This window comes from Stegostoma tigrinum, chromosome 1 (genome assembly GCF_030684315.1).
Source record: "Stegostoma tigrinum isolate sSteTig4 chromosome 1, sSteTig4.hap1, whole genome shotgun sequence".
In the NCBI taxonomy this organism is placed as follows: Eukaryota; Metazoa; Chordata; class Chondrichthyes; order Orectolobiformes; family Stegostomatidae; genus Stegostoma; species Stegostoma tigrinum.
This window is the reverse complement of record NC_081354.1, coordinates 172,479,052-172,503,174: the sequence shown is the minus strand read 5'-3', so window position 1 is coordinate 172,503,174 and position 24,123 is coordinate 172,479,052. Positions and strand designations below refer to the sequence as shown.

Sequence of the window (24,123 nt, the reverse complement as noted above, 5' to 3'; positions counted from 1 at the left end):
GGACATTGGTTCCAGTCCGGTTCAGGTGTAGACCGTCCAATTTGTAATAGTCCCACCTTCTCCAGAAACGGTTCCAATGTCTCAAAAGTCTGAACCCCTCCCTCCTACACCATCTTTCAAGCCACGCCTTCATCCTGGCTATTCTTTCATTTCTGCACTGACTAGCATGTGGTACTGGTAGCAATCCTGAGATTACTACCTTTGAGGTCCTACTTTTTAACTTGGCTCCTAACTCCCTAAATTCTGATTGTAGGACCTCATCCCATTTTCTGCCTGTATCGTTGGTGCCTATATGCATCATGACAACTGGCTGTCCACCATCCCCCTTCAGAATCCTCTGCAGCCGATCGGAGACATCCCTGACCTGTGCAACGTACCATTGGGGAGTCCCGTTTTTGACCGCAAAACCGCCTATCTACTACCATTACAACTGAATCCCCAATGACTATCACCCTTCCACCCTTTTTCAGAGCCAGCCACGGTGCCATGAACCTGACTACTGCTGTCTTCCTCTGGCAAGCCATCTCCCCCAACAGTATCCAAAACGGAATACCTGTTTTGGAGGGAGATGACCACAGGGGACACCTGCACTGCCTTCCTGCTCTTCCTCTGCCTTTTGGTCACCCATTCCCTTTCTCCCTCAGCAATCCTAATCTGCGGTGTGACCAACTTGCTGAACGTGCTATCCACGACCCCTTCAGCATCGCGTATGCTCCAGAGTGAGTGCATCCGCAGCTCCAGAGCCATCATGCAGTCTAACAAGTGCTGCAGCTAGACACACTTCCTGCACGTGAAGGAGTCAGGGACATCAGCCCTGTCCCTGAGCTCCCACATTGAGCAAGAGGAGCACAACACAGGTGTGAGATCTCCTGACACTATTAAACTTAACTTAGATAAATGAAACAGGAACCAAAAAGTTTTTGGCAATCACACGATATATATAAAGAAATTTGAAATAGAAAACGCCTTACCTTATCTACACACCACCATCGAGAAATAGTCTTAATCTTGGTTCTGAATAAAATGACATGGATACTGGCGCCGAGATAATAAAATGTGAGGTTGGATGAACACAGCAGGCCCAACAGCATCTCAGGAGCACAAAAGCTGACGTTTCGGGCCTAGACCCTTCATCAGAGAGGGGGATGGGGTGAGGGTTCTGGTATAAATAGGGAGAGAGGAGGAGGCGGACTGAAGATGGAGAGAAAAGAAGTTGGAGAGGAGAGTATAGGTGGGGAGGGGATAGGTCAGTCCAGGGAAGACGGACAGGTCAAGGGCTTCTTCCCTGGACTGACCTATCCCCTCCCTACCTCCCCACCTATACTCTCCTCTCCACCCATCTTCTTTTCTCTCCATCTTCGGTCCGCCTCCCCCTCTCCCTAGTTATTCCAGAACCCTCACCCCATCCCCCTCTCTGATGAAGCGTCTAGGCCCAAAACGTCAGCTTTTGTGCTCCTTAGATGCTGCTGGGCCTGCTGTGTTCATCCAGCCTCACATTTTATTATCCTGGATTCTCCAGCATCTGCAGTTCCCATTATCATGGATACTGGTGCCGTGTGGCCATTCACTGCAACAGCATTGGGCACATCGTGCACCTCCAAGTATTAAATGGCATCCTTCATGTGAAGGCAGTAGCTGCATCCAGGTCTGTCAGAGACCCCTGGCATGCGTATTAAATTTAGGCTTCAGTGTGGGACTAACTGGATTTCTCTCTGGAAGAACTGGCACAAACATGTTTGGCAAGCAGCCTATTTTGTTGCATTCTAGGATTCCAGGAGCTGAACACGTATCTAAATCTCAAGCTTAACAGCTGAGGAGAAAAAGGTTTATAGACCAGAAAACAGGTACCAAAAATGTAAAGCACAGAAAAAACTCAACTCAAACTACTGTAACAAGATAAATGTGCCTCCTGACGCTTCCATCATTGCCTTCAACCCCAAAATGCTTACAGTACAAAAGAGCATGCATACCACTTTATTTCTGCTAAGACTGACAGAATGATTTAAAGCTGGATGCTAAAAATATTATAAGCAGGAAAGTGAATTATATCTTCGTAGAGACTGGTAACAAATGAAATTAGCACAATGTTTTCCCAGGCAAACAACTTGCCATCACCCTACTTCTCGGGGCAATGCCAGCAGTAAATGTTTAACAATTATAATCAGAACAAAATGACGGCCAGCTTTACTTTTAATCCCAGGTTAGTTATATTAGCATCTTAAAAGGGGATCACATGGTAGAATTTAATTAATTTAAAAACCTGTAGCTTCAAAACCACTTACACAAACCGAGCCTAGCCAATTTCTCATAGCAGTCACAAAACACCTTCCAATTTTCAAATTGGTCACATTAATGAAAACTTATTTCAATCTGTTCCACTGAGATTGGAAAACTGAATCCATCCTAATGACTAGCCTCTGTATTCTGCATAACAACTAGCCAACACCTGTATGCTATGGTTAAATGTTAATATATTCAGTCAAAAACAGATTACCTTCTGTAGCTAAATTACTCAATGTCATTATCTGTATGAACCATCTGTGTGTCTAATCCCTGATGTTTTAAAATTCCAAATAACTGTTACACTATTTCTGTTTTATGTTCCGGTATAAATCTGTTAAACTCAATAAGCTCACACGAATTCCCCAAAGTGAATGAAATATGCTGGTCTATAAAACATTTGTTACAGAAAATCGAAATGCTGTATTACGTTAACAACTCAAACCAGTCAGTAAGCAATTTGGTTGACTTTAAGGTCATAAAAAAATGTAACAATAACTACTTAAATAATCCATGTTACAACTGTTGAAATCATAATAGTCCATGGTTTCAAGCTTTAATCAAAGGAACTATTAAATAAATAAAGTGGCATTTTAAAAGTTTAAGGTTTATAGTTTATGTATGGTCTTAATTTTATTAGATTACCCAGGCTTGATTCCCTTCCTGTTAAATGAATCATAAACATAAACTCTCCTGCAAAGCTTTCTCTTTCACTTATACAACATTATCTCTTAAGTCCCACAAATATTCATTTGACTTTGAGCTGAATTATCACCCACTACCACCCACTTCCAACTTTATATTAATGACAGAGTCAAACAGATCTTTTGACCAGTTCAGCCCACCTGCTGCTGAAATTCTAATCCAGACCTTCAGATTTAATAATTTCAATGCTTTTCTGGCTAGCCTGCCTTCTATCATCTTCCATAATCTTGAGCCCACTGAAAACTCTGCCATTCTTAAGTTAACTCACACCAAGTCTCAGTCACCAATCAACCCTGAGCATGCTGATCAACTCTGGCTTCTACTTTAGAGATGCTTTGATTTTGTTTTCTATTCATTTGTGGGATGTGGGCGTCGCTTGGTGGCCAGCATTTCTTGCCCAACCCTAGTTGCTCTTGAGAAGGTGGTGGCGATGTAACGTAAAATATACACTATGGGGTTTGCCTCTCTATCTCGGCAACCTACATCAGTTTCACAACCTTATTCAGGATTTCTGCTCTCCTGTAATTCTTGCATCTCATTTATCAATAATTTTTATCATTCCACCACTGGTGGTCATGCTTCCAACTGCCTAGTTCCTGAGCTATGGATTGTCTTTGCCAAACCTCCCTCTCCAGTCTCTCCCACTCTCACGGAGAGAAGATCAAACCCCTCCGGTAATTAATATCAAAACATAAGCTCCCAATATGTTACTGTGGGAATACAGGTTCCTTTCTAACAAGGAAATTCAAAGCACCCAGAGGAGCTTGCCTCACTTTTATAGTCTATTAAAAAGAGTAGTTAAATGGAAGAAAATCCATTTATTTATTTAACCGGAACAGTGAACAAATTAACAGAATTACAAACAAACTGAACAATTCCCCCTGAACTACTACTTATTCCCTAAACAAACTAAATTATACTGTTATGCTTTTCAAATAAATAAGTCCCATTTCTATAAACCCAAGTAATAAAAAAAATTAAAACTTAGTCTCTCAAATTCTGCACGCCTTTCTTCTGTTGCTCTCAAGTCATAAACACCTTTCTTCCGGCTGTCAGGGGTGTTTTCTCTGTGAAGTCTCCTGTGAGGACTCTTAGTTAGAAGTGCTATGGTATCTTTTATGAATAAATGGTGCTTTCTCAGAAAGCTTAGCGATTTCTTGTGACAGCTAGATGCTTATTTCTCAGATGGTGGCTATCTCTCACACCAAATTTCAAAAACTCTCTCCTCACATACCTTTGATGACATATCAATTCTCTTGCAGTAGCATTGATCTGACGTTGTCAAAACCATCAGATTTAAATTGAATTGGCTTTCAATCGCGAAATGCTTGGTTTAAATTAATTAGCTGATTCGAGCTGGTTGCCAAAACATAACTAAGGTTTTCAATCACACTTCCAATTAATACATGTACAACCAGTTCTGAAATTGAAACATCTTCAGCTACTTACAGATTTTGTTTTCCTGTATAAATCTGTCAGTTTAGAAAGGCACTTCACCCTCTTAAAAGAATCACACACTCTTCTCCCTCATCATCTTTTTTTAAACAAACAGACTCTGCCTTCTTGTCTTGCAATTTTTATTTATTCATTAACGGGATGAGGGCATTGTTAGCTAGGCAGCATTTATTGCCCATTCCTAACTGCCCACAGAGCAGTTCAGAGTCAACCACACTGTTGTGGGTCTGGGGTCACATGTCAGCCAGACCAGGTAAGGATGGCAGTTTCCTTCCCTAAAGGACATCAGTGAACCAGATGGGTTTATCCCACATTGGGTTCGTGATCATACTTAGATTCTTAAATCCAGATATTTTTATTGAATTCAAATTCCACCATTAGCTGTAGCAGGTTTCAAACCTGGGTGTTATCTGGGTCTCTGGAGTAACAGTCCAATAATACTACTGGGCCATTGCCTCTCCCATTCAAATATTTGTGATTACTCTACACAGTTTTATAACATTATGTACTCTTTCAAACCTGCGCTTGGACCAAGCTTTTGATCATCTGTACTAATTTCCCCTCATGTGACTTGATGTCAAAGACGCTGTGGCCCCGCAACCCAGTCTGTAATAATTTTCTCATACCAGTATCAACCTATTCTAAATGTTAGCTGAGAAGAACATTCCCACTCTAGATCCTGAGGATACAATTTAGGTTAGCATTTCTGTGATATCTGGAAAATGTGTGGCACTGGTCAATGTGAACCAACCACAATACACTCCAAAAGGAGCAAAATTCAAGGAAGATCAAGAGCATGATCTTGGCTAACAATTGTCCTTCAACAAATATAGTTTTTACATGCTGCATGGCCTGCTGAGTATTTCCTCAACTTTGTTTGTGAGCCACAATAAAATCAACTCAATTGTTCACAAAACTGCAGACGGGATATTAAAGGAGCTCTGGCAACACGGACACAAAACTTGCCCATGGAAAGAAAGCAGATAGCTCAAATGAACAGCTACTGATTTTCAGACTGGAGTGATGTGGACGATGGTGTTTCCCCAGGAATCAGTATGATGTCTTTATATTAATTTGATTTGATTGATTTGATTTATTATTGCCATATAGAACATGGTACATACAATAGTACAGTGCAGTACAGGCCCTTTGGCCCACAATGGTGTGCCGACCTATTATCCTATTCTAAGATCAAATTAAACTCATGCCCTTCATTATACTATCATCCATGTGCCTATCCAAAAATCGTTTAAATGTCCCTGATGTCTTCTACTACCACCACTGACAGTACATTCCATGCACCCACCACTCTCTGTATAAAGAACCTACCTCTAACACCCTTCATACCCTCTTCCAATCACCTTAAATTTATGCCACCTCGTAATAGTCATTTCCGCACTGGGAAAAAGTCTCTGACTATCCACTCTATCTATGCCCCTCATCATCATGTACACCTCCGTCAAGTTACCTCTCAGCTTTCTTCACTCCACTGAGAAAAGCCCTGGCTCCCTCAAACTTTCCTCGTAAGACCTGTTCTCCAGGCCAGGCAGTATCCTGGTAAATCTCCTCTGCATCCTCTCTCAAGCTTCCGTATCCTTCCGATAAAGAGATGGCCAAGCCTGGTCTAACCAGGGTTTTATCGAGCTGCAGCATGATCTCACGGCTTTTAAATTTAATTCCCCTGCCAATGAAAGCCAACACATCATACGCCTTCTTTACAAACCTATCAACTTGGGTTGCAACTTTGAGGGATCTATAGACGTAGATCCCAAGAACCCTCTGTTTACACTGCCAAGGATCCTGATATTAATCTGTATTCTGCATTCAAATTCAACCTTCCAAAAAGGAATCACTTCACTCTTTTCTGTGTTGAATTCCATCTGCCACTTCTTTGCCCAGCTCTGCATCCTGTCAATGTCCCGTTGCTACCTACAACAGTCCTCCATACTATCCACAACTCCACCAACCTTCATGTCATTGGCAAACTTACTAACCCACTCTTCCATTTCCTTACCCAAGTCATTCGTAAAGATCACAAAGAGCCAAGGTCCCAAAACAGATCCCTGCAGACGCTACTGGTCACCAAGCTCCAAGCTAAATACTTTCCAGCTACTACCACCCTCTGTCTTCTAATGGACAGCCAATTTTATGTTCAGATAGCCAAATTACCCTAAATCCCATGCCTCTTACATTCCAAATAAGACGACCATGTGGTACCTTATCAAATGCCTTGTTAAAATCCACATACACCACATCCACTGCTCTACCATCAGTGTGTTTTGTCACATCTTCAAAGAATTCAGTAAGACTGGTGAGGCCTGACCTGCGTCTCTCAGAGCCATGCTATCTCTAATCAAGGTATGCTATTTCTAATCAAACACATGTATTGAGATAAACAGTAAAAAGTATTATTTTGCATGCTACCAGACCATTCATACCTTACCCAAGTACATCAGGGTAATAGAACAGAATGTAGAATATAATATTACAGCTACAGAGAAAGTGCAGAGGGTGATAAACTCTAATATGAGAGTTCCATTCATAAGTCTGATATCAGCAGGGAAGAAGCTGTTCTTGAATTTTTTGGTATGTTTTCAAACTTGCGTGTCTTCAGCCCAATGGAACAGAATGGAAGAGAGTAGAACTTGGGTGGCAGGGAGCCTTGAAATTGTTGGATGCTTTCCCGAGACAGCAAGTAGTATAGATGGACTCAAATGGAAGGAAGGCTGGTTTTTGTGATGGATTCTGCTCTGTTCACAACTTTGTCATTTCTCGTGATCCTGAGCAAAGCAGTTACCATACCAAGCTATGATGCATCTGGTTAGGATGGTATGGTGCACCTATAAAAATTGGGAAGTGTTGTTGTGGACATGTCAAATTTCCTTAACCTTCTGAGCGAGCTTTCTTGACTGCCGTATTGACATGGATGGACCAGAACAGACTGTTGATGATATTTACTCCAAGGAAGCTGATGCTCTGGAACATCTCCACCTCAGCACCACGGATACAGACAGGGGTGTGTTTCTCCACCATGCTTCCTCAAGTCAATGACTGCTCCTTGATTTTGTTGACACTGAGGAAGAAACTGTGGCCTTTACAACATTTTAATGATCTCTCTACATACTTCCTGTACTGTGTCTCATTGTATCCATTTTTAATATCTGACCCATTGCGGTGGTGTCATCAGCAAATTTGGAAAGGAGTTAGAACTGAATTTGGCCACACAGTCATGAGTATAAGGAGTATAGTAAGGGGTTGAGTGTACAACCTTGCTGGACACCGGTGTTGAGGATTGTCTTGGAGGAGGTGTTGTTGCCTATCCTTACAGTCTGAAGGTCAAGAAGTCAAGGATCCAGTAGCAGAGCCCAGAACAGATACCTAGCTGGCAGACTTTGGAGATGAGTTTCACGGATTTGGGTAGAAGCTGCTCTACTGGTTCTCGGTCAGGGCAAGACCTGAGAAGAACGTAGGCAAACAAAGAAAATGGGCAAACATACTGCAGCTAAAGCTTAATACAGAAAAGCATGAGGTTGTTATGCATTTTTTGAAGGAAGAATAAAGACATTCTTTCTGATAAACTGCATCAGAAATACAGACAAGGGATGTGTGAATAAAGTTTAGTGGTTACAGGATACATTCAAGAGGAAGTATAAAGTAGAATTACAAATACCTACAGAAGTATAAAGGCAAGGAAGCAATATTAAACCTTTAAATGTTGCTGACCAAGCTTCAGCAAGAGCAACCAAATACAAAGAACACACTTTATGAACAAATTCAAGGTGTTGAGGAAAGAGCAGAGCAGCTTCATTAGAATATTACCAGTCAGGTGTAGAAAACTGAGTAGTTGGGGTTGTTTAGTTTAAACCAGAGAAAACTATAGAAGCATGATGAGGAGTGAGCAAATTGAGAAAAAAAACAGTTACTCATCCCAGCCCTTCTGTCACCAGAGGATATATCTAAGGTAATTAGACAAAGAATGAAAAAAAAGTGATATTAAGTCCTAATTTTTGAAAGGATAATGGATGTTTCCTTGAAGGAGAACATTCTCTACATAAGGTTATATGGAAAAGAAAACCGCCAAATGAAACTGGCTGAACAGCTCTTTCAAGGGGCTGAAACAAGCATGCAAGGAAAATGGTTTCCTTCCATGTTGTTTCATTCCATGATCATCCATCTTCTTTGTGCGACATTGCACTGTTAAACAGGCTATACATCTCACTTCATAATAGCAACTAAGAGTGATCGTTAAAAAATGGTTAGTGACAATTGTGGTATATATTGGTACCAACAAAATCGGTTAAAAATTATGAGGCCTGCAAGCAGAATCTAGAGAACTAAGAAGTAGATTGAAAAGAAGACCCAAAATGTTATAATCTCTGGATTACTTCTGGAGTTACATGCTACAGAGTACAGAAACAGTTGGTTAGTCCAATTGGAAGCATGACTGGACAGATGATGCAGGAGGCAAGGCATGATATTTCTAGGATATTAGGACCATTTTTGATTATGATGGAACTGAAATGGAAAAAGGCAACCTTGCAGGGGGACTTGCTTGTGCTATTGCGAGCGTTTGAACTAACTTCCCAAGGGGGATAGGATGGTGAGTACATTCAGCAGGAGGCCAAAATGAGAAGAGACAGCAAGTAAATCAAGAAGGCAGAGAAATAAAAGGCCAGTTACAGTGCAACGAAGTTCAGCATATTAGACGGTATTTAATGCATGGAGTCTGTTGAATAAAGCAGATGACTTGGGAGCACAAATTAAAACATGGGGGCCTTTCCTAGTTGGACAGTCTACATAGTGTTTCAAGAAGGCTTCCTGGATGCTCCTTACGAGTTCTGCCCCTTCCTCGCCCCAAGCACCGAGTGAGTCCCAGTCAATATATGGAATGTTAAAATCACCCACGGCAACGACCCTGTTACTTTTACATCTTTCCAAAATCTGCCTACATACTTTTCTTTTCTTATTCATTAAAGAGATGAAGACATCATTGTCTAGGCAGCATTTACTGTCCATCCCTAATTGCCCAGAAGGCAGTTAAGAGTCAATCACATTGCTGAGGGTCTGGAGTCACATGTAGGCCAGACCAGGAAAAGGATGGCAGTTTCCTTCTCTCAAGGACATTAGTGAGGTACGTGGAACAGTCACTCTTCCACAACTACACTGGCCCTAATCCTACCTCTTCCTCCATTACATTGATGACTGTATCGGCACCGCCTCATGCTCCCAAGAGGAGCTTGAACAGTTCATCCACTTCACCAACAGCTTCCACCCCAACCTCAAGTTCACCTGGGCCATCTCCAACACATCCCTCATGTTCCTGGACCTCTCGGTCTCCATCTCAGGCCACCACCATATCCATTTCAAGCCCACCAACTCCCACAGCTACCTAGAATACACCTCCTCCCACCCACCTCCCTGCAAAAATTCCATCCCCTATTCCCAATTCCTTCGCCTCCACCGCATCTGCTCCCAGGATGAGGCATTCCACTCCCGTACATCCCAGATGTTCTGGATGTGAGATTGCTCGCTGAGCTGGAAGGTTAGTTTTCAGACGATTCGTCACCATTCTAGGTAACATCATCAGTGAGCCTCCGACGAAGCGCTGGTGTTATGTCCCGCTTTCTATTTATCTGTTTAGGTTTCCTTGGGCTGGTGATGTCATTTCCTGTGTTGGTGATGTCATTTCCTGTTCTTTATCTCAGAGGATGGTAGATGGGCTCCAAATCGATATGGTTGTTCATGGAGTTCCAGTTGGAATGCCATGCTTCTAGGAATTCTTGTGCGTGTCTCTGTTTGGCTTGTCCTAGGATGGATGTGTTGTCCCAATCAAAGTGGTGTCCTTCCTCATCTGTATGTGAGGATACGAGTGATAGTGGGTCATGTCGTTTTGTGGCTAGTTGATGTTCATGTATCCTGGTGGCTAGCTTTCTGCCTGTTTGTCCAATGTAGTGTTTGTCACAGTTCTTGCAAGGTTACTACATTGGACAAACAGGCAGAAAGCTAGCCACCAGGATACATGGACGTCAACTAGCTACAAAACGACATGACCCACTATCACTTGTATCCTTACATACAGATGAGGAAGGACACCACTTGGATTGGGACAACACATCCATCCTAGGACAAGCACCAACACGTTGTCCCTGCCAAAATCATTTCATCAGCATTCATACTGCCAGGGGCCTGTCCTAACTCTCAAGAACTGGGGCCCATTCTCAACTTTGAAGGAACGACAGACCATCCAAATTGACTCATGAGGATTGAGGGATCGTCCACTTTGTTGCCATTGCAGCCACCGCCGAAACACCAAAAGGAAAAGAACCAATCCCAATTCATTGTCCCTGGAACAGTTACTCAAGAGAAGGACCAATTTTTTTTCAGTACTCCAGGTACGTCTCACCAGCATTTTGTACTGTTGCAGTAAGATTTCGCTACCCTTATACCTTAACCCTTTTGAAATAAGGGCCAACATTCCACTAGCTTGCTGATTACTTCGTGTTAAGCCTCTGTACTTTATGTACCAGTACCCCTAAATCTTTATAATACCGCCTTATTGTTGCTGCTCCGTGCAATTTTTCTTCATTTAAATAATACTATTTTTTTGCTCTCCCTTCCAAAATAGGAGAACTGCACATTTTCCCACATTATATTCCATGTGCCAACTTTTTACCAACTTACTTAACCTATCAATATCTCTCTATAAACTGTGTTCCCCTTCACAACTTGGCTTTCCACCAATTTAATTGCATCGTGTTCAAATTTGGCTACAGTATACTCACTTCCAAGTCAATAAGATACATATTGTATTGAGTTGCGGTTACAGTACTTTGGAACCCTACTGGTGACAGGTCACAAGCCTGGAAAAGAACTCCTTATTCCCTCTTGCTGTTTCCTACCCATGAGCCAATTTTCTATCCATGCCAATATACTACCTCAATCTTTTGTGATGTACTTTGTCAGACGCATATGGCAGTTCAGCTAGTGTTTGCTTTAATATTTTTCTTTTAAACACAACGTGGAATGAGATTTATCAATGTAACATTCTTACTCAATTTTAAGCCATCCCACTCTAAATCCTTTCCTCTCTTAGAGTTCGATTGCTCAATGAAGTCTTAATTCCAGACTGACTTTAGAGAGATGGTAAATTAGACGACTATCCAGCTCATTTCAACATTTAACAAGTATAAAGCTGACAAATATATACATTAACATGTATGGAGCATTTTGTGGTCCTATGTCTTCAATTAGATTCTTCAAAAACTAAAATATAAAAATTCCCAAAAAGGACTTTATATACATCTACTTCTCGCAAATACACTCCCTGCAATATTCAGAAAAAAATCTGTACCAGATCATCTTCGACATAGAATGTGCTAAAATGCTCTCCCAGTCACTAAAAACTCCTTTTTATGCACTAACTCATATTAAATAAACCTCCAAACTCAACACAGTGGTGTGCTTTAACCTCTGCGTGAAATATCTCAACGGAATAAATATTTTGTAAACTACAAACTTTCATGTACACACATTACAAGATAATGTATGGCTTAGAAAAGGTGGACGCTGGGAAGTTGTTTCTGTTAGGTGGGGTGATTAGGACCCATGGGCACAGCCTTAGAATTAGAGGGGGTCAATTTAAAATGGAAATGAGGAGACATTTCTTCAGCCAGAGAGTGGTGGGCCTGTGGAATTCATTGCCACGGAGTGCAGTGGAGACCAGGACGTTAAAAGTCTTCAAAGCAGAGATTGATAAATTCTTGACCTCAAAAGGAATCATGGGCTACTGGGAGAGTGCAGGGAAGTGGAGTTGAAATGCTCATCTGCCATGATTAAATGGCAGAGTGGACTCGATGGGCTGAATGGCCTTACTTCCACACCTATGTCTTATGGTTGTATGGTCTAAACTGGTTTACGTTCAAAAAAGCCATAGTAGAGATTCTCTTTGATTGCAGTTTCACACAACATACTAAATAATACCATTTTACCAAATTAGACCATACACTGGCTTAATAAACGTAAGCAAAGCCATTTGTACTACAAAGCCATTTGAAACATTTACAGCTTTAATGAAGACTGCTTCCCAAGTGGTTCCTCCACAGGCCAGTGATGTACACCATACAAATCATTTGATAAGCTGGACTGTCTGAGTTCACCTAACTAAATCAATGCAATTTGATGATTCAGCACTTCTGTGGGAGTCACCTCGGTGTCGCCCATCACTGATCACAACGATTAGAACAGATATGGACACCATGTTGTCATCTGAAGTCTATTTATGGCATATCATCACATTGATTAACCCAGCGCAACTTAAATATAGCATTCTAAACTCAAACAGCACTTTTCCCAGATAACAAAGTGTGGAGCTGGATGAACACAGCAGGCCAAGCAGCATCTCAGTGCTCCTGAGATGCTGCTTGGCCTGCTGTGTTCATCCAGCTCCACACTTTGTTAACTTGGATTCTCCAGCATCTGCAGTTCCCATTAGCACTTTTCCCAATTTGACGAAGAAATTTCATAAGCAACATCCTTTTCAAGAGATAAGGTTTTCTCCTAAAAATTAACGTAACACTTGCATATTTGCAGAATAATCAGTCTTCATGGTTTTCCATTCAGAGTTTCAAGCTCGCTATTCATTTTGTCATCTATCAACGGGGTCAAATACACTAAACTAGGTGACTACACTTAAAGGTGTAATTTTTGTTGCACACACCCCAATAATTAGAATTTATCCTTCTTCTGAAATTATGCCATATTTTACTGTGGTTCAGACAAAGCCTGACTGATTATCCATTCTTCACAATTTTTTTTTAAAAAAGCGACAAAGGCTGAATTAGAAAAGAAGTTTTGAAAATACACTTTACCCTGTCGCATCATTAAAGTAGCATTTCCCTACTCTGATTTGGCATTAGCAAAGGTTGGTTGGGCAGAAATGTGTCATCTAAAAAAAAGTTAGTATTTTGTGAATGTCCTAAATTTGTGTTTTGAGCAACTGTATTGAAACTATTTGGTGGGCATAATAGTGCAAATTGCTCCCACTTCTCGCATGTATCACAAGTGATTAGGCATTTGATGAATTGAAAAATTCAAAGCAAATATCGGGCAATATGAATACAGCAGAGAAATAGTCTTCAAATTTCTCAGATCAAGTGCTCATCTTAGATATGTTTGGAAAATCTATCCTGTTATATATTTGATTAGTTTTGCAGAAAATACTTTGAGTGCATTCAAAGGATAAAGAAACTCTCAAAAACCTGTTCAAATATAGGGAGCAAATTGCAGTAATACAATCACCAAACTCTATTGTAATTTTCAAGTTCTCTTTGCTGAAAAGCACAATTCCCATGGATTTACCAAATTCTGTGAAACAAGCTGGTACTGAGATTGGGTGAGCAGCATGGAGCTAACTGACTGTAACAACTTGTACTTAAGACATCTTTTATGACATCAGGTTCTCCCAAAGCATCAGTTAAAACAGTAATTGCCATTATGTAGATAAAAGGCAGCAAGGTCCCACTTACAACAATGAGCTAGAGCATTCAAAGGAAACAGCGTATATATTAAAAAAAGACAACTTGCTCAGATAACCCAGAACTTATTTCACCTGGAAAAATGTTGTGATATTTCAGAACGACTGTCATGACATAAATAAGACTAACTACAACAATGAAATAGTATGAAGTCAAAACTGAAAATTTTAATAGAGAAATAAAGATGGAATATTAATCACTGCTATTAATAGGGATTTGAATGAATAATAGCAAAAGAAACTCCTGTGATAAAACAGGCTTTGAGTAGCATTTTAAGGGAGAAAATAAAATGGAATGAAAATGAAAGGAGCAGAGAAACAAAGAAATGGTAAAGGAACTTGGCAGCTTAAGCACAGATGCTGATGGCATGATGAAAGCAATATGAATGTACAGAATAGGAGCAGAAGGAGCTCATTCAGCTTCTCAAACCTACTTGGCAATTCAATAAGATCATTACTGCTCTGTTTGCATTTCAAATTCCACATTCCCATCAACAACCATAACCCTCAACAGCCCTGCCGAACTTGAATCCGTCTACCTGTTTTAAAATGATTCAAACTTAATGAGACATCAATGGACAATAGGTGCAGGAGTAGGCCATTTGGTCCTTCGAACCAGCACCACCATTCATTATGATCATGGCTGATCATCCACAATCAGTATCCTGTTCTTGCCTTAACCCCATAACCCTTGATTCCACTATCAGTAAGAGCTCTATCCATCTCTTTCTTGAAAGTATCCAGAGGCTTGGCCTCCACTGCCTTCTGGGGCAGAGCATTTCATATATCCACCACTCTCTGGGTGAAGAAGTTTTTCCTCAACTCTGTTCTAAATGGTCTACCCCTTATTTTTGAGCTGTGCCCTCTGGTTCTGGAATCACCCATCAGCGGAAACATGCTTCTTGCCTCCAGAGTGTCCAATCCCTTAATAATCTTATATGTCTCAATCAGATCCCCTCTCATCCTTCTAAACTCAAGTGTGTACAAGCCCAGTCGCTCCAATCTTTCAACATATGATTGTCCCGTCATTCTGGGAATTAACCTCATGAATCTACACTGCACTCCCTCAGTAGCAACAATGTCCTTCCTCAAATATGGAGACCAAAACTGCACACGGTCTCACCAGGGCCCTGTACAGCTGCAGAAGGACCTCTTTGTTCCTATATTAAATTCCTCTTGTAATGAAGGCCAGCATGCCATTAGCTTTCTTCACTGCCTGCTGTACCTGCATGCTTGCTTTCATCGACTGACGTACAAGAACACCTAGATCTCATTGTACTTGCCCTTTACCTAACTTGACTCCATTGAGATAGTAATCTACCTTCCCGTTCTTGCCACCAAACTGGATACCCTCACATTCATCCACATTAAACTGCATCTGCCATGCATCCGTCCACTCACCTAGCCTGTCCAAGTCACCCTGTATTTTCATAACATCCTCCTCACATTTCACACTGCCACCCAACTTTGTGTCATTAGCAAATTTGCTAATATTACTTTTAATGCCATCATCTATATCATTAATGTATATTGTAAACAGCTGCGGTCCCAGCACCGATCCTTGTGGTACTCCACTGGTCACGGCTTATCATTCCGAAAGGGGCCTATTTATCACTAATAATTGGCTTCCTGTCAGCCAGCCAATTTTCAGTCCAAGTCAGTGTTTTTCCCCCAACACCATGTGCCCAATTTTGCCCAGCAATCTCCTATGTGGGACTTTATCAAAGGCTTTCTGAAAGTCCACGTACACTATATCCACTGGGTCTCCCTTGTCCATCTTCATAGATACAGCCTCAAAAAATTTCAGAAGATTAGTCAAGCACGATTTCCCCTTCGTAAATCGGTGCTGACTCTGACCTATCCTGTTACTGCTATCCAAATGCGTCTTAATTTCATCTTTTATAATTGACTCCGGCATCTTTCCCACCACTGATAGCAGGCTAACCGGTCTATAATTCCCTGTTTTCTCTCTCCCTCCTTTCTTGAAAAGTGGGACAACATTAGCCACCCTCTAATCCATTGGGCTGCAGAGTTCCTAAGCGGAATATGAGTTGCTGTTCCTGCAACCTTCGAGTGGCATCACTGTAGCACTGCAGGAGGCCCATGATGGACATGTCGTCTAGGGAATGGGAGGGGCGTATGGTTCGCGACTGGGAGGTGCAGTTGTTTTTTGCTAGCCGAGCGGAGGTGTTCTGCAAAGCAGTCCGCAAGCCTCCACCTGGTTTCCCCAATGTCGAGGAAGCCACATCAAGGGCACGTGGATAGGGAATCATGAACAAGGAGTCAAATTAGTTTATCCTTTCCTATCTGAGATTGACTTCAGATGCTGCTCCTGCAGATTTAACTTTGGTCATATCATTTCCCTGGTAGGTGTGGTTTAGTATACCCGGTGTGGTTTCCTCTACATTGGACACCGCTTTGCAGAACACCTCCGCTCAGTTTGCAATAAACAACTGCACCTCCCAGTCGTGAACCATTTTAACTCCCCCTTCCATTCCCTAGACAACATGTCCATCATGGGCCTTCTGCAGTGCCGCAATGAAGCCACCTGAAGGTTGCAGGAACAGCAACTCATATTCCGCTTAGGAACTCTGCAGCCCAATGGTATGAATGTGGACTTCACAAGCTTCAAAATCTCCCCCTCCCGCACTGCATCACAAAACCAGCCTAGCTCGTCCTCGCCTCCCTAACCTGATCTTCCTCTCACCTATCCCCTCCTCCCACCTCAAGCCGCACCTCCATTTCCTATCTACCACCTCATCCCACCTCCTTGACCTGTCCGTCTTCCCTGGACTGATCTATCCCCTCCCTACCTCCCCACCTATATTCTCCTCTCCACCTATCTTCTCCTCTATCCATCTTCGGTCCACCTCCCCCTCTCTCCCTATTTATTTCAGAACCCTCTCCCCATCCCCCTCTCTGATGAAGGGTCTAGGCCCGAAACATCAGCTTTTGTGTTCCTGAGATGCTGCCTGGCCTGCTGTGTTCATCCAGCTTCACATTTTGTCATCTTGGATTCTCCAGCATCTGTAGCTCACATTACATGTGAAGAAATTTACTAGTTGACGTGGATAGTTTAGGTGATCAGGCCAAAATTTAGCTGTTGAAATTTAACAAGGATTAATGAGGAAATCCATTTTGGTTCGGAAAAATAAAAAGGCAACTTATTAACTAAATAGAGAGCAACTTCGCTGTGCTTTGGAGCAGAGGGATCTGGGTGTCCTTGTGTATGAAGTGCATAAAAGCTGTATGGAGGTAAAGCAGGCCAACAGTAGGCAAATTGAATGTTGGCATTCTGAAAGGAATAACATATAAAAGAAGTGTTGCTACAATTGTACAAGGTATTAGTGAGACTGCACATGGAGCGCGATGTACAGTTTTGGTCCCCTCATTTGAGGAGAGATGTAGTTGCATTAACGGCAGTTCAGAGGAGATTCGCTAGATTGTTTCCGGAGGTGAGGGGTTCACCCTATAAAGAGATTAAACAGTTTAGACCTGCATTCTCCAGAGCTTAGAAGATTAGGAGGAGATTAAATTAAGTTGTATAAGGATGCTAAAGGGGGCATATTCCTGTAGTACAGCAATTTATAATAAGAGGTCATTGGTGTGGGATAAAGATGATCTAGATTTAATATAGAAATGAGAAGAAATTGTTTCCCTCAAAGGTTGACGAATCTGTGGAATTCACTACCCTTAAGAATGGTAGATGCCAAACACATTGAGTAAATTAAAGTACAGACAAAATTTTAATTAAGGATTGAGGTGTCACAGGGAGGAGGCATTGAAGGGGAAGCCGAGATGAGATCAGCCAGGTTCATACTAACTGATCGAGCAGGCACAATGTACTGAAGCAGTTTCTCCCCATTTTAAATTTTAATAATGTATAGATTTCTCTGGTCCTCAGTTAAAAGAAAAGGGATTGAAGAATGTTAGTCTTCCTAAGTCTTTCTACATTAAAAGGAGAGGTTGAGTAGATTACAAATATTTTCAAAAAATCTACAAACTTTGTAATTAGTTCAGGGCAACAAATGCTGAAAGGCTTCATGACCATTAACAATACGTAACAGTCATGCCTGTACATAAAGGCTGGCAGTACTTTTCTTCATGAAACAATCATTTCACAAAGTTAGATAGCTGTTAATGAGAAAAATGAAGTTGTAATGAATGTGTATTTAACAAACATTGCTATTGCTTATCACTCTTAACATTGGAAGCTCATGGTAGTGTCAACATAACACAGCAATAAAATCGAGGCTAATATCTTAACATTCCCTCAGGAATGGGATTCTACACTTCAATTAATCACTCTGGCCCAGAAATAGAAAAAGTGGCATTGTGACAGAAGGAATACAATTAAAAGGATTCCATGCTGTAAAGCATAACCCTTAAGTTCTTACTGCAAACTTACTTCATGTTCCCCATCCAAAGGCAGCAATTTCTTTAAACTCACTATGCAGTTGAGTATAACATGCTATTTTCACAAAAGTCTACAGCAGTAATTTTTCAGAAATTTCTGGCACTTCACCTACTCACCAGTATTTGCTGTACCATTTACAAACAGGATGCCAATTAAATTCCTTGTTACTTTTCCAGAAAATGATCTGCCAATGATTTTAATTGTGTAACACCCTTCATGTGTTAGTTAAATATAGATCACATCCTGTATTGCTAAATATGCTGACTGGGTCTGTGATGGCCATTTCTCTTCTGCAAGTATTATTTAAGCAGCAAGATATAAAGGACCACGAGAAGCACAAGGTTATTCAGCCCTTCCAGCTTCTTCCTCTATTCAATCAGATCACTGCTGAATTGGATGTGAATGCTTTTCTGCATATTTCTCTTCTCCATATGCCTTGATACCATTGCCTAATAAAAATGTGAATTTCTTCTAATTTTTTTTTAAAAGTTATATCTTTGTGAAAACGCCACTAGGAAACAGTGCCTTCAATATTCCACTGGGGCGTGCCCAACAGATAAAACATGGCAAAAATTTAAAATGTAATGATCCTAACTGCATCTAGATGCAAAGATGAAGGAAATAGTCCTTGTCTGGTTTCTACTGGCAAACCAGCTAAATAGGCTAAATAATTAAAAATGATAGCAGCAAATCATCTGAGTAATAGGAAACCAAAATAGATCTCCAACAAGATATCAAAAGAAAGAACGACCAGTAGAAGTACGAATGGAGAAGTTGAATATCTTAAAGACTTTCATGATGTTGTTTTCCAGTACGGAGAGATTCTGCCAAAATCAGATTGTTTTGATTTACACAGAATGTCAGTGTTGTGCTAAACCCACTATCACATACAAGAATAGATAAAGCATGGCCAGAAATATATTCCAATTCATTTTTCTTTGTACAAATGCATCTGATTCTGCTATAAAGAACAGATAGCAGCTGTGTTACTTATCAAGTACAAGAACATTGAAGAAAATCAGTAAAGTTACTGCATCATCATATCCCATTCAGAAAAACCATTCTTACTGAATCCTTAATATATTCCAAACAAATATCACAACTTAAAGTAATAATGCATAAACCATCTCAATAGATATACAGTAACAAAAATGATTTTAAGGTTTGCATGTAATAATGGAGAATTTACTTGCATAACATACCACTCTTTTAATCTGTGGTTACTTCCACGAGTCTCCGTTTAAGATATTAATGTTAACTAACACCAGCAAACATAAGCGAATACATATTAATCAAATGAAATGATGGACCATACTTGCTCAGAGGTTATTGTGAGATCATACAGAGTTTACTGTTGAATGTCAGATCATAATGTAACAAATGAATTCCTTTGTAGGTGGAAACTCATTTCAAGAACGATTCGGTAAACAATTAGATTACAACTTCTGTGCTGCGTTGCATTCTTATGGCTGTGTGCATCAGAGATTTCTTACGCAGTTTTCTTATAATGCTAACTAACCAAAGATACTCAAGACATATTCCATAAAATGGTGATACAATGAAAATGATGAACAATAGCCCCAAGGAGTAGTAATCAATTTTGACAAATTTGTCACTTCCAGTATACCACAGCTGGAACAAAGATTAATACTTGATTTTCAAAAAACACATCCTTAACAACTAACTACTGCATCAGCCTTTTAAGCACATCGGTCTTGAAGCCTCTGGGAAAAATTTTGGTTGTCATGTTCATTTCTGTTTCAAATAAATTACTGTCAATAATTTTAAACCATGAAAATCAATTCATGAAATTTTTTGTGGTGGTTAGCTCCAAATTTGTAAAGAATATAGGCACAAAGGATCATAAGGCCCAAAGCAAATTTGTTTCATATAACTTACATTATTCATGTATTCAGTGAGAAGATCTTGAAGGGCCTGTCGTACGGCATTACACTCAGCCACAATTCTCTCGCGCCGGTCATCACGTGTGCATGAAGAGTCAGCCATCAGTGCAGCCCCACTGATAATACTCTCCAGCCTCTCCTCGAGAGATGGCCTATATCGCTGTTCACTGAAGTGCATAGGATCTAAAATTATCTTATTCTGAAAAATAAAACATGTAGAAAAGGGAAACGAGTTATTACACATGGGAAATTATTACCAACCTTACTTCACCTTCTAATTTAAGGTGACCATTTTCCTCCAGCCTGTTATTTACATTTCATCTTAATAACCATACACTGAAGAGATAAGACTGCCACAGAACTCTCAGCAAAAATTATTTTGAAACAGAACAAGGTAAAAAAGATTCAAGAGCATATAAACTGCCTCAGGTGGTTTTCTAAGATACTGAGGTACAAATCTCCATCACCAACTGTCACTTTCTCAAGTTTTTAAACTTTTAGGACCATACGAAGCCAGAGCAGGCTGTTGAGAGTTTAGTCAGACATTCAATAAGATCATAGCTGAGCAGTATACAGTCTCAACTTGTTGTCCTGACCCTTCCCAACAAGTTTTGGTTTCTTCATCAAGCAAAAATCAAACTCTGACTTGAATACGTTCAAGGAACTTTTTTTTAAAATCATTTGTCAGATGTGGGCATTGCTGGCTGGCCCATAATTATTGCTTGCCCCGAGTGACCCAGGAGAAAATAGTGATGAGCTGCCTTCTTGAACCACTGCAGTCCACTTGCTGTGGCTTGCCCACAATGCATTATGGAGGGAATTCCAGGACTTGGACCCAGCAAAAGTGAAGGCATGGCAATATTTTGCCAAATCAGGGTGGTGGGTGGCTTGGAGGGGAATTTGAAGGTGGAGATGTTCCCACGTATCTGCTGCCCTTGTCCTTTTAGATGGATGTGGTCGTAGGTTTGGAAGGTGCTGTCTGATGATCTTTGGTTGCATTGCTGCAGTGCACCTTGTAGGTCATACATACTACTGCTACTGAGCTTTGGTGGTGAAGCAGTGGATGTTTGTGGACATGGTGCCACTCAGGTGGGACTGCTTTGTCCTGGATTGTGTCAAGCTTCGACTTTTGTTTGAGCTGTAGACACCTGGGCAAGTTAGGAATGTTCCATCACATTCCTAACTTGTGACGTAGATGGTGGACACGCTTTGGGGAATCAGGAGGTGAGTTATTGCCACTGTATTCCTAACCTTTGGCCTTCTTGTGGCCATTTTGTTAATGTGATAAGTCCAGTTGAACTTCTGGTGAATGACAGCCCCCTGGATGCTGACAGTGGGGAATTCAGTGATGGTAACACCATTGAATATCAAAGGGCCATAGTTAAATTGTCTCTAACTGGGGATGTTCACTGCCTGGCATTTATGTGGATGCAAATCCTACTTGCCACTTGTCAGCACAAGCCTAGCTAACATCCAGATTTTGTTTCATTTGAACATGGGCTGCCTCAGTGTCTGAGGAGTCGCAAATTGTGCTGAACATTTGCTAAATGATTGTACAATTTCCCCATTTCAAAGCTGATGAAGGGAACGTCATTGATGAAGCAGCTGAAGATGGTTGGGTCCAAGACAATATCCTGAGGAACTTCTGCAGAGATGTCCGGGAGCAGAGATGACTGACCTCCAAAAATCATGACCATCTCCCTGTGCCAGATAAAAACCAAAAGAACTCAGAACTTCTGAGGAAGGGTCACTGGACCGGAAACGTTAGCTGTTTTTTTTCTTTGTAGATGCTGCCAGACCTGCTGAGCTTTTCCAGCAACTTCTGTTTTTGTTCCCTTAAAGATAAACAAGAAAAATATTGACAGAATTGGGTGCTTTGGTTTCTTTCCACAGTCCAAACATGTGCAGGTAGGTGGATTAGCTATGGTATATTCGGGGTTACAGGCTGTGGGTGGCTCTTCAGATGTTCGGTGGAGACTCAAATAGAATAAATAGTTTCTCTCTGCGCTGTAAGAATTCTAATGATGCAATGCAGCCCACTTGGCAGGTACCACATCCACAAACTCCCTCTACCACCAGCACTCATCAGCAGCAACGTGTACAATCTACTGAGATAGCACCTTCCAAACTCAACCACTCCATCTAGAAGGACAAAAATAGCTAATACCTGGGAAAAGCACTACTGCAAATTCCGCTCCTGACTCTCCATCATGACTTGGAAATGTTTCACCATTCCTCCACTGTCACTGGGCCAAAATACTGAAATCACTCAAGGGCATTGTGGGTCAACCTACAACACAGACTGCACCAGTTCAAGAATGCAGTGTACCACCACCTTCTCAAGGTGAAAGGGGGATAGGCCCAGCCAGTGACACTCATATCCCAAGAACGAGTGAAAGCAAAATTACCTTGAGCAATAGATAAAAAGGAACTGGTTGACGTTTGTGCTGACATTTCCAGAAGGCCTTTGATAAGGTGCTATATCAAACAATATTCCAGAAAATGGCTCATGCTGAAGGGTAACATATTTGCATAGATACAAAGTAAGCTGCATAACCTCATTGAAAGGCTGAAAGGTACACTTGTTAAATTTGCACAAAGCTAGGTTGTATAAAAGGATAAAATACCAAACACCTGTGGATTCTGTAAATCAAACGAAAATAGAATTTGCTGGAAAAGCTCAGTATGTCCGGCAGCATCTGTGGACAGGAATCAGAATTAACATTTCAGGTCGACTGATCCTTCCTGAAGGGTTACCATACCTGAAACGTTCACTGATTTCTCTTCACAGATGTGGCAAAACCAGCAGAGCCTTTCCAGCAACTTGTTTTTGTTTCTGATTTACAGTATCCACAGTCCTTTGGGTTTTATACTCATATCACCATTACATCTGGGCTCCAGTCTACAAAATTTGACTTTGTTGATCAATACTTTTCACCATTAACTTGCATCAGCCTGTTTGTTATTGTCTACCTTCCTCATGAATAAATGTGTGCGCATGTGTATTTAGATTTTTAAAAGGGATAAAGATTAAGTTGCATGATTATTAATCAATATTTTTGGAATGTTAATAATAAGACTGATTGCAACAAATAAAGTTATTAACCTGCTAATGGTGAATAATGGTTCAATTAGTTGTACATTCATGATTACTTGCTTTTTAAAACAAAACTCATTCAATGGATGAGAGATCGCGAGTTAGGTCACCATTCTTGCCCAATTCTAACTACCCTTGAAGATAGTGGTGATCTGCCTCATTCAAGGTGATTCAAGATGGCGACACTGGCATGGAGTTAGTGTTTGGGGTTGTCAGAGCCCATCTGCTCCTGGCTGGCAGCATCCTTTTATGTAATTTTCATCATCTTTCTTTTCACAGCCTGGAATGGCAACTGTTCTGCCCAGGACCATAAGAAACTGCAGAAGGTCATGTGCGTGGAAGCGATCACGGAAGCCATCTCCCATCCACAGACTCCATTTACACTTCTCGTTACTGAGGAAAGGCTGCCAACATCAAAAACATCTCCCACCCCAGGAATGTTCTCTTCCAACCTCTTGAGTCAGGCAGAAGATACAGAAGCTTGATTACAGGCACCAACAGGTTCAATAACAGCTTCTTCCCTGCTGTTACTGGATTGCTGAATGGACTAACTGCAATGTTGATCGTGCTCATGTTTATCATGCTTTGTGCCATTGTAACCTATATGCCTCACTCTAAGCACCCTATGATCTGCCTGTACTGCTTGCAAAATAAAGCTTTTTCACTGTACTTAGGTACACGTGACTACAATAAATCAAATCAAATTCATCTCTGAGGCCGCAGCAATGCTGAC

At 41.0% G+C, this 24,123-nt stretch overlaps 1 protein-coding gene across 5 annotated transcripts in view; it reads right to left on the bottom strand.

Annotated features, from left to right (window-relative positions):
- Positions 1-24,123, bottom strand: part of ctnna2 (catenin (cadherin-associated protein), alpha 2) — a 1,331,223-nt gene that overhangs the window by 1,042,705 nt on the left and 264,395 nt on the right. For all 5 annotated transcript variants that reach the window (XM_059650313.1, XM_059650312.1, XM_059650318.1 and 2 more), the window contains exon 7: positions 20,289-20,492. In XM_059650313.1, coding sequence (XP_059506296.1) covers positions 20,289-20,492 — 204 coding nt within the window. The remainder of the gene's footprint in view (positions 1-20,288; positions 20,493-24,123) is intronic.